This window comes from Coturnix japonica, chromosome 1 (genome assembly GCF_001577835.2).
Source record: "Coturnix japonica isolate 7356 chromosome 1, Coturnix japonica 2.1, whole genome shotgun sequence".
Lineage (NCBI taxonomy): Eukaryota > Metazoa > Chordata > Aves > Galliformes > Phasianidae > Coturnix > Coturnix japonica.
Window position 1 is genome coordinate 12,441,880 of NC_029516.1, and position 13,517 is coordinate 12,455,396.

Below are 13,517 nucleotides of genomic sequence, written 5' to 3' on the forward strand. Positions count from 1 at the left end.
ATCAGTGCTACTCCCAATGAACAAGATTGTTTCATTAACAATCAGAAGGCAAGGAAAGACCTCAGGCTCAAAAGGAGCTCCATAAAGCACAAAATCAAGTTAAGACACCATGTGAAGCCTGGTCCCAATGCCCTCTAGAAAGTCCTTCACAAAATCCACAAACCAAGAGGTAGGAAAAGCTCGAGGTGTTTTCTACAGAGTATCTGACACGCTGATGGATATACAGCAGATGGCAAATCCCCCTTCTATTTTGCAAGGCAAGCAGTCTTCATGCTTGAGTTGTATGAGTTAAGCAGTGCTGTGACTGCCTGGGAAGCAGCCCTTCCAGGAGGGTTTGGTAGCTGTGTTGTGGAATTTGAACCACTTGCGCATGGGTTTGAAGCAGGAAGTCTTCTGTCAGAAAGAGCTACACAGACAGAGCAGTGAGGGGCTCACCTCGATTGGTCTCTGAGAGGACTCTACTCAGAAATCTCTGATTTGCGGGTCCTGGATACACAAACACCTATCAGACACACTGCCGAGCAATTCTGTCCTTGTGAGATAGAAATATTTACAACTTTCTGTTCAGGCTCAGAGAACAATGATTCGGAGTTTTGAACAACTGTTCTAACAGCCTGACATCTCATCTTTGCTCAAATACCATCTTACTTTGCATTCACCTTACTTCACATCACGCATATTAGGCTCAAACTTCTGCAAGGTGTGTATTAACATTCGATAAATTGAGAGAAGAAAGCTTATCCAAAATCAAAACCACTATCAGAATGAAGGACAGGATCTGTAATTGTATCACAGCTTCCAGTGCAAAGCCAAACGTCAGCCTTTCTGGACATGCATTCAATACTATTCACCACTACTTCTGACAGGGAGATATGATTAGAGGAATTACCCCATACACAGCCTCAAATTCACAGTCACTTGTTAAAATATTGCTAGCCCTTAACAACCCACCTCTCCCCTCTTTTTTAAGCAATGAAGAAATACCAAATGCAGTCAGCACAGGGGTGAGTTGGCAGACATTATGTGCGCTCAGTGATATCATATTTCTATATTCTATATATGTATCTATACATATGAAGTAAAGGATGATGGACACTTGCAGAGAATAAAGTAACAGCAATGCTGCTGAATCACTCATTTTATAGAGGACAGCTTCCAAAAGTGTTCTTAACAACGCTGAACCCGTCATATATGCAAAGCAAGAATTCAAAGAAGTGGAGAATCACCTTCCTCTCCACTGAATTTGTCCTAGCACGGCTCACAGGATACCTGAGCTGTATTTTCAGTCAGTCAGAGCAAAATAAACAACGCCTCCAGCTTCAGCAGACAGTCCCCTTTGAAAACACAGGTGTAAGCACTACAGAATAAACTGACATAAATATGGAAACAAGAGCAAAGTAACCTAGAAGGACGTTTTCTGAATCACATCTAAGTACAACGAAGGATCCAAACATGAGGAAACAAGTGAGACTGTCATGGCATCACAGTGCTTCAGAACATCAGTTCTTGGATGCTTTAGGGACTAGAGAGAATCAAATCATGACTTCCAAAAATGGCCTAGATAAGTTAACACCAGTCATGTTTCTCTGGCTGTTAATCTCTGTCAAAAACCCTCTGCAGAAAGGCTATTAAGGTCTGCACAGTTAATACCTACCTCAGAGCAGTACTCCCTCTGCTACAGGGAGCACTTCCACTGCCATGACCCACTTCCTAATCACACAGGAATTAAAGCAGATCCTGAGGAGTTTTCAAACTCTAATTTTTGAGGCGATCTCTATCTTTTACATGACTGCATTTGTACAGTGAAGACAACCGCATTCAACCGCTGCACGTCAGTGCTGTAAGATTTCAGTATTTCTAGTGTTTTTAAGGGCAAAAATACCATGTCTGTGGCCGAAGACAAAAGGGAACTCTATTATTTCTGCCTCACATGCTTTACTATATTTAAATAAATAATTTTAATAAAACATATTTTTTTTCAGATGAAAATAATTAAATTTCATAAGTAATCATGAATCTGAATTAAGACACCATCAGCAGGAGGGATTCTTTAAGTTTTGAGTTTGTTTTCTTGGGCTTTAAAAGGGATTTACATGAAGAAAGCAACAGAGCGTATGTGACATGAAAATGATGGCAAGTGTAAGGGGCAGGATGAGCCCAGTATTTCTTTGCACATTCTTCATGTCCCCTTATACCATACAGTGTTTTCAAAACCCATCTAGTTGCTACAAATAACTTAAATGCAGGTAAAAGATCTTGCAATATAAGAACTCATACATTGTGCCTCAGATCCCACCCTTCAAAAGGGGTTTTCTCTATTTAAAAGGAACAATAAAGCAACTCCCACCACGTGCCAATTAGCAGGATGTAGGCTGAACCAGTACAACCTTTAAGACTATACAGTAATATAGAGTATTCAGTACTGTAACAAGGTTTCAAGTAGAACAGAAGTTCGCAAAATATCAGATATAAGGAATGAAAAGTTTCTATAGTATTCTTACAGCTAATTATGGGAAGAATAAATAAAGAATTCGGGTTCAAAATTGTAGAAAATTTTCTATGCTTTGTTTTCAATCCAATAGAAAAATTCTACATTTTGCCTCAAAATGGAAGAGTAAATTTAGAAATGGATGTTCTTTTCCATCAACTAAAAGAAAAACTAGTGTTGAACTCCAGAGAACACATACTTGCAGATTTACTTATAGTCAGTTACTTCCAACACATGGCTTGCTGAGCTTATAATATCTGTAGGATTTTATGTTCCTTTCAGTCCTCCTCCTCTCCGAGTTCTGCAATTCTTCTCATCACCCACGCCTGCAAACTGTGTCTAGTATTTAAGTGTTCTCCTCCTCATCACACACTTAATCTTTTCAGATACATATTTGTAAAATATAATGACTCGAATAAGTTTTCACTTTTTAAATAGACAAAGGTACTTCTAAACGTGTTTCCAACTCTAATGAGAAAATGCACGTAGATTACTTGTCCTGGAAGTGAGACTGCAAACAGAATCAGTGTTTCAGAAAGTGCAACAATTAGCCTTTCATCCTTCCTACACTTTAAAGCTTTTAAAACACACATCAGTTTTACTGTGTTAAAACAAATTCGACACAACATTACCACATACTTTGCTAATAGAATAAATTCCTTCCCTTCAAGATTAGAGTCTAAAGCTGCGATCTGCAAACCTACTCTGACAAACGCTTTCACTGAAGTTGGCAAAATTTAAAGTATTTCAGGTTTTCACTATTTTATGCAAGAAAAAGGAAACAGCGCAGGATTGCACAGTCTAATACAGGAACAAAGTATACAGTCATACTACTTCAATTGGATTTTGACATTTAAAATACACACATCTTTCCCTTCAAGCTTACATATTTTTAACTGCAGATTTTAAATGCCTGAAATGAAAACCAGAACATTTCTCCAAAATACCTCCTGTTGATTAAAGACGATTAAAATACTGAAGTAAAAGGGAACAACAATCAGCTGCTGTCTGACGGTATATAATCTATAGCGTTACATTTCTGTCAAAATATCAGAATTATCCTCGTCAGATTCCTTCCCTCAGTAAACAACTATTTTTAGGATTCTTTTCTTGAAAAATACACACTGTACAGTTCTTACCATACATGCTGTACTCCAGATATCTGCAGGTGTACTGTAACCCGCTCCTATTAAAACCTCTATGGATCTATATTGTCTGGTCTGGATGTCTTCTGTGAAGTGTTTATGCTAAAACAGAAAGAATCACATTAATGGCAAAAATGAGCAATAAAAAGGGCTGTTCTACACAGAGAAGACTAGAGAGTTGAATTGATGTAGTTACACTTACCACCCAGCAGGCATTTCCCAGGTCAGCAATTTTAACTCTAATTTTATCTGCATTTCGTGGGTCCAGTGGATTCACCAGTAAGTCAGCAGCACGAGTTTTTGCTAATACAAACAAAAGGCAGAAGAGTATTCAGAACATGCTACTCGTTTTCTGCAAGTGACTTTGTTGAACATTAGGAGAAATTAAAGCAACATAAACAGGATTTCAATTTCTTACCTCGATTTCTAAACATCCTCACACATACTAAGCACGTTTTTTAATAAACTTCCATATACCTATTATTAAAATATGTGGCAGAGCATCTACGTAAAAATGAAGCATATTTCCATGACAAAACAAGTTAAAACTCAAACTGCACATAAAAGACATTCTTTAAATGGTTTGATTGAGAAAATGAATCCATCCCTTCCACTCCTGGTTAAGGTACCTGAAGTTTGGCTGTTGATATTTTGTTGTTTTTCTTTTCAGATCTGCCCCACTGGGAAAGGAATGATCAGAACTTGGCAGATTTCAGAGCCCAGCAGCCTGTTACCCATTTCACAGATAATTCAACATTGAATCAAAGTTCTCTGAAGGATCTATTTGCACTAAACATGATTCAAAGTAAAACTGCAAAACTGCGATCTAATTAATCCAGCAATCTGTATATTCTCCTGAGACACTGGAGGTTCTAACATACAATTCTTGAGGACTCCTCCTTTTTTCTTGCTATTTTTACATACCACCTGCTGACTCCTAACACGTGTGGGGAAGAAAGCAGGTTGCCTTAAACGTGGAAGAAAGAACCAAGTATCACAAGTACAATAACACCAGAGGGACCATCAGTTTCTTCATCTCAAAGCCACAAGAACTCAACCAGAAACTGATGGTGAGACATGAAAGAGATACCAGATCTGAAAGGCATCTGGGAATCCAGAGGGGATATAATGATCAGTTAAACCTGCATAAGTATATTAGAAGAAGAAAACACACGGCACATGAGACAAGGAGGAAAATGAGAGGAAGTCTAGCAGGATGAGTTGCAAATGACTGAAACAAGATGCAGATCTTGAAGTACTGGGACAAGAAGTGCAAATGAGCAACCATGGCACTAAATAATGGCCATCTGGAAAAGAAAATGGCAGAACTTACCAGGGAAGAAAAGAAAACACTAAATGGCAGAAGACAGAACAGGCAGTGACCTCAACAAAACAGTCCTCTAAAAGAGCTGTAACTGAGTGCAAGGCTCAAGTTCTAAAAAAGCACCATCAGAGAGTGTAAAAGTAAAATACACTGAGAGAGTATTAAGGTTGCTTTCTACCCCTGAAAAGACAGAAAATACTTAAAGTCTTCCCTTAAGACCATGCAGCATAGCACAGTCAAATTTTTTTTAAACACAAACCCATGCACTATTCATGAAATAACAGGAGTCAGTTCAGTAGCCTTGCTATTGCTGAAATAAATCCTTCTCATGCATCTTGTTGAAGGTGAAGGACTGCAGTAAATAAAGCAGGAGAATGAAGAAGGAAAAAATGGCTTTGTTAGTGAGACATCTGAAAATGACATTAGGAAGCATTTTGCAACCTCCCTTTAACACAGTGAACAGGCAAAGGTAACAGCCAAGTGCCTCCATCTTCATGTTTTTCTCATGAGCTCAGTGAGCTTGTGTTCTTTATTTTCTGAGATGAATGAGACACCTCAGATTCTGACTTAGACTAACACCGATAATTCACAACTAGCTGTGAAGTCAAAAAGACGGTACTTCTTAGTAAGAACTCTTTAAAAGCACCCTGTGATACTCAACCTGAGGGCAAACTTAGTGAGCATTTCTAATTTTCACTTCTGTGTGTCCCAGTTTTGTAAAACTGAGAAATATCACCTCCTCTTCTCACAGTCACACCATGACAATATACTTAGTAAACATTCAGACACTGGAATGAGGAGGAAAGTCATGACGAAATTAATAAATCTGTCCCTGAGAGCGTCTGGTCGCACAGTTATACACTCAACAAAGAATTAAATAAAGGTAAAAACTTGACAAAAAATAGTTGCTCATCCACTGAATGCAGATCAGCATTAGTTGAGAACATGTTACATAAGAACGTATAGCAATGGCTACATGGAGAGACACGCAAACAAAGTCTGCATCCATACATGAAATGAGCACTAAAGATACAGTGAAAAAGCAGCACCAGTTGAAATATTGAATGGCCTGCAACTGCCATACCGTCCTTCATTCTAATGTAGTTGAATTTGTCTTATCACTGTTTAAATTGTGCCATTCAGATGAACAACATTCAGCTTTTTCTCCTTCTGAGGAAGCGGTGAGCTATGGCTGAATTTACGGTCATTTTACTTTCTTTGCACACAAGAACTGTATATTGCTCCTGATGAGGTAACATCAAAGAGGAACGAAGTAGGCTTGTTTCTCCAGCTGTGGAGATAAGCTGATCTCTTGCTGACAACACCAGCTTTATGCTCTGGATGCATGAGGATTCTACACACCACCCCAGGAAAACAGCAGGAGAGGCCTTCTGCCTCTATATTGCCAGCAGTGAAATGGAAGAGGGGGTTCTGGTGATGGCAAGCTGAGCAACAGCCAGTTGTACACAGCACTGCCAGTGGGCGAGGGGAGGGCTCTCTCTACTCAATTGTATTTTATTGCATATTCCTTGAATATTTGCAGATTACCTTTTGTAGATTCTATAATAAACTGTGTGAAACACTTCAATAGCAAAAATCCTGCTGTTAAAAGGAAGCCAAGTTAAACAATCTTACACCACCTCTGGCCTTAAGTTATGTGAATAACGCGTACTTGCATATATCACCTTCCTTCTCTCTTTCCTGTGTAGATGACCTGCTAATGCAAATACTTTACAACAGTAACTTATTTAATACACTTTAGAACAAGTTCTAAATCAGAAAAAAAATCACAATTTTGCTTTCCTCTTAAAATTTGGGATGGTAGATTTACTGTAACAGAACAAGACTGCTTTCGTTTTGTGTTCCAAGTTGCATTGATCAAACTCTCACGTTGGAAAGTATGAATAAGCATCCAATTTACTTAGAGCATGCTTAGCAGAGCCACCGCCTTTAAGGACACTGCTACAATTCTTCCACAGAATCACAGAATTGTAGGGGTTGGAAGGGACCTCCAGAGATCATCGAGTCCAACCCCCCTGCCAAAGCAGGCTCCCTACACCACATCACACAGCTCGGCGTCCAGGCAGGTCTTGAATATCTCCAGAGAAGGAGACTCCACCACCTCCCTGGGCAGCCTGTTCCAGTGCTCCGTCACCCTCACTGTAAAGAAGTTCTTGCACACATTTGTGCAGAACTTCCTATGCTCCAGTTTCTGGCCATTTCCCCTTGTCCTGTCTCCACACACTGCTGAAAACAGTCTGGCCTCTCCACTGTGCCCCCCACACCTCAGATATTTATAGACCCGGATCAGGCCCCCATCAAAAAATAACACATTTGCTTTTCCTTGAAACTTGGTTATAGGAGGTCAAAGATAACCAGAATGGTTTGGGACCAAAATACCTGAAAAGTCTCCACTCCTTGATACCAGCCTTACTTTTTTTATTTTTTTCCTAAAACTCTTCTAAGATGAAACAGTAAATTTTAAATAATCATGAGGTTTTGCATTCAGATGACGTAATATTCAATAAGCAAAATGTTCACTGCAGGCAAAGCCATGAAGATTAAATCAGTGAGCAATGAAAAAAATGGTTCTCAGTAGCGGGCTGCAGCTGCAACCCAGTCCTAGCTATGACTAGTCTGACCTCATATCCCACTTTATGCCCAAGCCTGGGCAGTGCCAAGGAAAGCAAGGACATGGGAGCAGTCTGCACACTGCAGAGGAGCAGAGTTCAGAGGCTGGCACGTGGGCACCATCTTTACAGTGGGCACCCTTTAGAGCCGAGCAGGGAGTTAAAACTTCAGCTGAATGTGAAGAAAAGGTAACATCATTAAGTTCTGGTTCTACTGCTCAATCAAAGTAAAGGAAATGGTGTAATAGAGTCCTCCTCTGTTACTGAAATATGCTTTTATGCTACTGAAAAAAGTATGTGATGGCCTACTCAACAGATTTGGTACTGAATTTTCAAGTGAAAAAAAAAAACAACTTCTACACAGACATCACTGAACAAAGATAAAACACATACATAAGGTTTAATTCCAGCTCTCATTCTATAATAAGACATCACCTACAACTCTGAGACTCTTCAGGCATGGATGGCATGTGCCAGGCAAGAGTAGTACTTACTTTTTGGCAAATCCCCAGTGCTTGAGGCTGAAACTGTTCTGCTCCTGTCATGAGATGGGCTGCTCTCCTCTCTTTCTGTTACAGTTGATCCTTCAGAAACAGCAGAACCACAAGCTACAGACTCCAGAGCCCCAGAGAACACAGAAGCTGAAAATTCAGAGAACTGCGACTCGGGAATTTTGTGACGTCCATTTGGCAATTCACCATTAAACTGTTCATAAGAGCTGCTATAAGAGTAATCACTTTTTGCATTTGGCTCATCAAGATTATATTCCTCTGGATTTGGACATTCTTCCTCTTCGTCATCTTCATCTTCGATCTGTTGTTCCAACAGAAATGGGCCATTCACAATATGGCCATTTGTCTTAGGAGATTCTATCCACTTAGGGTCTGTAGGGTCATTGCTGACAAGTTCCTGCTCAACATCATCATCTTTTTCAGTGTTTTCTTTCTCTGTGTCTTCTTTTTCATCCTGATCTTCTGCTTCACCTGAAAAATTTTCATGAACAGCATATTAGATCATACATGAACATACCATCTTCAAAGCAAACACTCACAAATTAACTCTTCAGCAAGTACTCGACTTCCATCACAGCACACAAGGAAACACTGAGTATCACCAGAACACACAGAGACTTTAAAATCTAAGTTAAGGGCAAGAAAGGGAACTAATGGGATAGTTGGAAAAAAGAAAAAACAAAAGCAATGGGAATTGGTTCAGGATAGTTTAACTGAGGAAACAAGGAGAGATAAGGATGCTATGCCTAAGATCTACAAACTGTTCTGAAAGCAAGCACTACAGATCCTTAACTCAATCAACATCAAATCTGGATTCACCATAGAGGTAGGAATATTTATAGCTTGAGTAGAGCAAAAAAAATCAAACCAACCCAACACACACACACAAAAGAATAACACTTCTATCAACACTGAACCAGTTTATAAGAAAGCAATAGAAACGAGAAAGGAGTTGGACCTTAACAACTCTGCTCCAAACCACCTAAGTTAAAAAAGAATTTTAACATAAAATGTTTTAGTGAATAAGCTGCAATTACTTTCCCTTCTGAAACAGTAGATTCGAGGTCAAGAAAAGCAGATGACACTAACCATCATCATTTCCAGGTTCTTCATCTACGACATCCTCAAGATCAGCTGTTTTTAGTTTCACCTCTGGGTGGTACTCATCTTCTTGTTCATTAGATGGTACAGCTGAGGTTACGTTTTCTTCTATTTTTTTCCTCTCAGCTTCTCGCTCTAGTTCTTCTATTTCCTGCAGGCGTTTTTCTAACAGCTCTGCTTGCCTCTTCTGTTTTTTCTTTAGTTTTTTCTTTTTGTTTTTGGATATTTTCCCAACCTGAAATAGTAATAAAGATAAACCAAACAAAACCCTGAATAATTCTCCTCAAGGCATCTTACACCAAAAACATGCAGTATGGCTCCTTTTTATTTAAAAGGGATGGGTAGTAATTAATATAGTAAATAGACCACTGATTCTATTTTACTTCAAATGAAGGACAACCTAGACTTATGTATATCGAAAAAAACTATAAAATCTTAGATGGTTGTATATGCCTTTGCATTGCTGTGTATTAGACCCCTGAACAAAATACAACTGAGATGACACTGTAAAATTCCTATAGCCTAAACTAGAACAATCATTTTAATCTAGATCAGAAGATGATACTATTGTATGTGGAAGATGTTCTGCTATCATACCTATCTACGTATAAGCTATATATACCATTTCTCTCTCTGTAAGATGCAGGTAATGCTCATCAAAAATATGCAGAGAAAAAATTTTAAAAAAATTAAAATTAAAAAAGAATGAAAATACTAAAGAATTTGAAGTAAGTCCTTTGCTGTGCAGTTATTTCCCTGTGAAAAGAAAGCAGTTTTATTATTTCTGGTCCAAAACAGATAAATCACAGAGAACAGATGGTGATCATTAAATGTTTTGCATTTTACATAACATAAGGATTGAAAAATCCAGGTATAACAACAAAGGAAAAACAAAAACAACAAAAAACATTCTTGCTAAGGATGAAACAATTTATTGTATTTTAATTGAATTCTGACTTCTAATTTTACTAGTAGGTAAATCAGCCTAATCCAATTTTCATTCATTGTTCAGATACCACAATAACATATCCTCATACAATACAAAAATGAAGTGCGATGAATAATGAGAAATATTGTTTTCTCAACAACTTTTGCATAGATTCCATCATCTTCAAAACAAGCTACATGACAGTCAAAACCAGTCAGTCAATTCTAACTTCCATACATGTTGTATGGTTACTTAAAATAAGATTCTGAATGCAGAAAGTAGGTTTAGCCTTAGTAGGTTCAACTACTAAACAGCTCTGCTATCAGAGGTTCTTTGCTATCTTATTTATTCAAAACTATCTTTTCAGATCTTGCTGATTAAGGCAATGAACTTCGCAGGTATCCGCAATGCATGTTATGTGGCGCATACATTCCCGTCAGGATATAAAGTGAATGGATTATTCCATGAGAGATTGCAATGGCAATGCTTAACTTTCTTTGATACAGCTATAGAGTCTCTATGACAATTTCCATCAGAAGAATATTGTGTTTACAACTGGTCAGGCCAAAGACAATTAAAAGAAAAATGTTCTCTGAGACACAAAAGTGTCACTCGAAGGAAGCTTTAAAAAAGTGTAAATACTTCTAACAGTCTAATAATTACTAATACCTCCAAAGACACAGAAATAAGATAGCTGATCTGAATTACATAACAGTACTTACAGGCTTTTGCTGTGGAGCTGTACTCACTGCAAAAAAAAAAAGAAGTCAATTTAGGTATTTACAAGAATAACTCTACAAATTATACAGTAGTGATTTAAACCCTTATTTTTAGCCAGCATTTTAACTCTTTACAAATGCCTCCTGCTTGATTATACAGTGTCTCCATTAGACTGAATGGAATTAGAAGGATTTATCATTAATTTCTGTTCTCTCTGTTGTGGCTAGTACAGAGTTGATCAAAGTCACACAGGGGACTCCAAAACAGTCGTGAGTAACAGAAACCACTTCAGAGGTGCCGTAGATGAAATGCATGCAGTCAGCTGACTGATCAGATGCAGATTTTAAGTAGTTCAGGCAGCACCAACAGAGATGACTGTTGTGTTGGACTGAATAGAAAAGGCAAATATTCACACTTCCCTCCTTCTGAAGCAGAGTACTCTGTCAGGACTGCAGGCATGAAGAAGTGCCTAGGGGAAAAAGCACTACACCACAGGGAAAGCACCTCCAACACGCGCCCCTTCCTATGCATGTCCCAGACAGATACCATCAATGGTTGGCTTGCTGCTATTACAAGAGTCACTGTGAAGATGCACAGAACAGTAACAACAACAACAAAAAAAATGCCATACATTAAAAACACCATCAGCGCCACCACAGGTGCAGAAAACTGCATTTGTGTCCCTGAAAGGGCAGCGATTTCTCAAAGGTTCTTAAATCTGAGCATTGTTGCCTCTAAAAAATGCAGTTATGCAGAAGCTACTCTTAAAATGCTTTAACAAAAACACACCTTCAGTTCCTGTGTGGAAGGTCATATGTTTAATTACAAATGGCCAAGAAGAAAGTGTGATACGAATTCCATCAATATATTCCTTAACATGATGCTGATTTTAATGTCAGGAAGCAATGTCAAGTCTGCTTCCCATGTGTTGGACTACAGAATAAAATAGTAACCATGCACAAAAAGTCTCTCAAAAGGACGTATTTCTTTCTGGCTTGTGTTCAGTGATAGCTGTGAGCTCCTTCACTGTGGTTCCTCCTAGATAAACATACGACGTGCTGTTCCCTCTAAGATCTTGGCAAACTTAACAAATTATTTCACGTGCAGTGCTGGGAGGAAGGGCTTATTGTGTATTCAGTCAAGTACAACAAATGCTGTTTTCAAGAACGAAAAACTATGGACTGCAAGACTTATCACTACATCTTGAGAACAAGTTACAACCGGTAAGAGGATCACTGATGACACTGTAACAGAACTTGACACAAGAGTTAGATATGACTATTAATTACTGTCAGTATTAACGATGCAAGTCGTTACAGCTTGCAGGGAGGGACCGCGTTCCAATAAACCAGGGACTCCAAAAACCTGAACACAAAAAACTGAGAAGAAAACATTCCTTTTCAGCCCTCCAGAGCACCAATAAGAGTTCAGTGGACATACCCTTTTTTTTTTTACATGCACTTATTTAAAATGTTAATATGCATTTAATAAAACATTGTTAGCATTAATTTACAGATACAAACTTACTATACTGCATTTAAACATGCTATCCTACCTGCTGAGCCAGAAGGAGGAGGAGCTCCAGCTTTCTGCCATTCAGTAGCTTCAGCGGCCATTCTACGAACGTAGGCATCGTCCACACACATCAGAATGTTTTCTGGCTTGATGTCCGTATGGATGATCTTGCACTTGCTGTGTAGATAATCCAGACCTTGAAGAACCTAGTTGAAAAGGGAATTTTTTGAAATCTTTGTTTTCTGTTAACCAGCCAACTGAATGTGTTTATTAGTAGTATGGTAAGAGTTCAACCTATTGCCTACAGTCCATACGTGGCCTTAGTTTAGTGGTACTCAGCTCATAATACCAGTTCTAGAGACAGACATGTTAGACACTGTCAGGCTGAACTGTTTTGATGACAGCAATCTGATCTCAGACTTCCCAACTATTCTTCATCTGATCTGAATATGTGTTATAAAAACTCGGCAAATCTTCCTTTGGAAAAGAAGGCAAGAAAGGAAACGGTGGATGAAATGCTAACTGTAATCTTCCTTACAATTGCAACAGTAATTCAGCTTTTAACGTGACCAAGATGTCACATAAGGAACTGTCTACCTCTACTTGTGTTTTTCCCTAGCCCTCCACATTCTTTGCAGACTGAATTCTGCAAGATCATATGAAACCTGCATATCCAAAGTCTTTTTACAGAATGTTCTATAGCAGGAAATAGACCTCCAGACTCCTGAGCTTCAACTACAGGAACACTGTGCCATTCTGGGTATTTATATTATTATATATTATCACGACCATGTAAAAGCTGTGTGTTCACTTGAGCAAGGCTCAAAATCAGTGTGAATGGCGCACCTAAAAATTGCTGTGTTCTTAATAATCTGGATTTTTCTTGCAAAGCCAACATATGATTGAGTACGTGCCAAGTCAATCAAAATAACATACAATGTATCACAAATTGAGAAACGCTGAAGGAAGACTGGCTTCTAGTTAGTGGCTGGAAAACCTACAAAAGACGTCCTTAGCAATAGTAACACAAAGATCAATCTCAATAACCTCTTCCTCCCATCACTATGGATGACAATAACAATCCAATATGTGTAAAATGAGGTCAAGATAAAAAATTCTGGAGCACACAGAAGGGCAAAAACATTTAGAAGAAA

At 38.5% G+C, this 13,517-nt stretch overlaps 1 protein-coding gene across 4 annotated transcripts in view; it reads right to left on the reverse strand.

Annotated features, from left to right (window-relative positions):
- Positions 1-13,517, reverse strand: part of SRPK2 (SRSF protein kinase 2) — a 123,166-nt gene that overhangs the window by 12,916 nt on the left and 96,733 nt on the right. For all 4 annotated transcript variants that reach the window (XM_015886025.1, XM_032442347.1, XM_015885950.2 and 1 more), the window contains 6 exons: positions 12,404-12,569; positions 10,851-10,876; positions 9,189-9,435; positions 8,082-8,570; positions 3,836-3,936; positions 3,628-3,735 (listed from right to left, as the gene is read on the reverse strand). In XM_015886025.1, the coding sequence (XP_015741511.1) occupies positions 3,628-3,735; positions 3,836-3,936; positions 8,082-8,570; positions 9,189-9,435; positions 10,851-10,876; positions 12,404-12,569 (1,137 nt within the window). The remainder of the gene's footprint in view (positions 1-3,627; positions 3,736-3,835; positions 3,937-8,081; positions 8,571-9,188; positions 9,436-10,850; positions 10,877-12,403; positions 12,570-13,517) is intronic.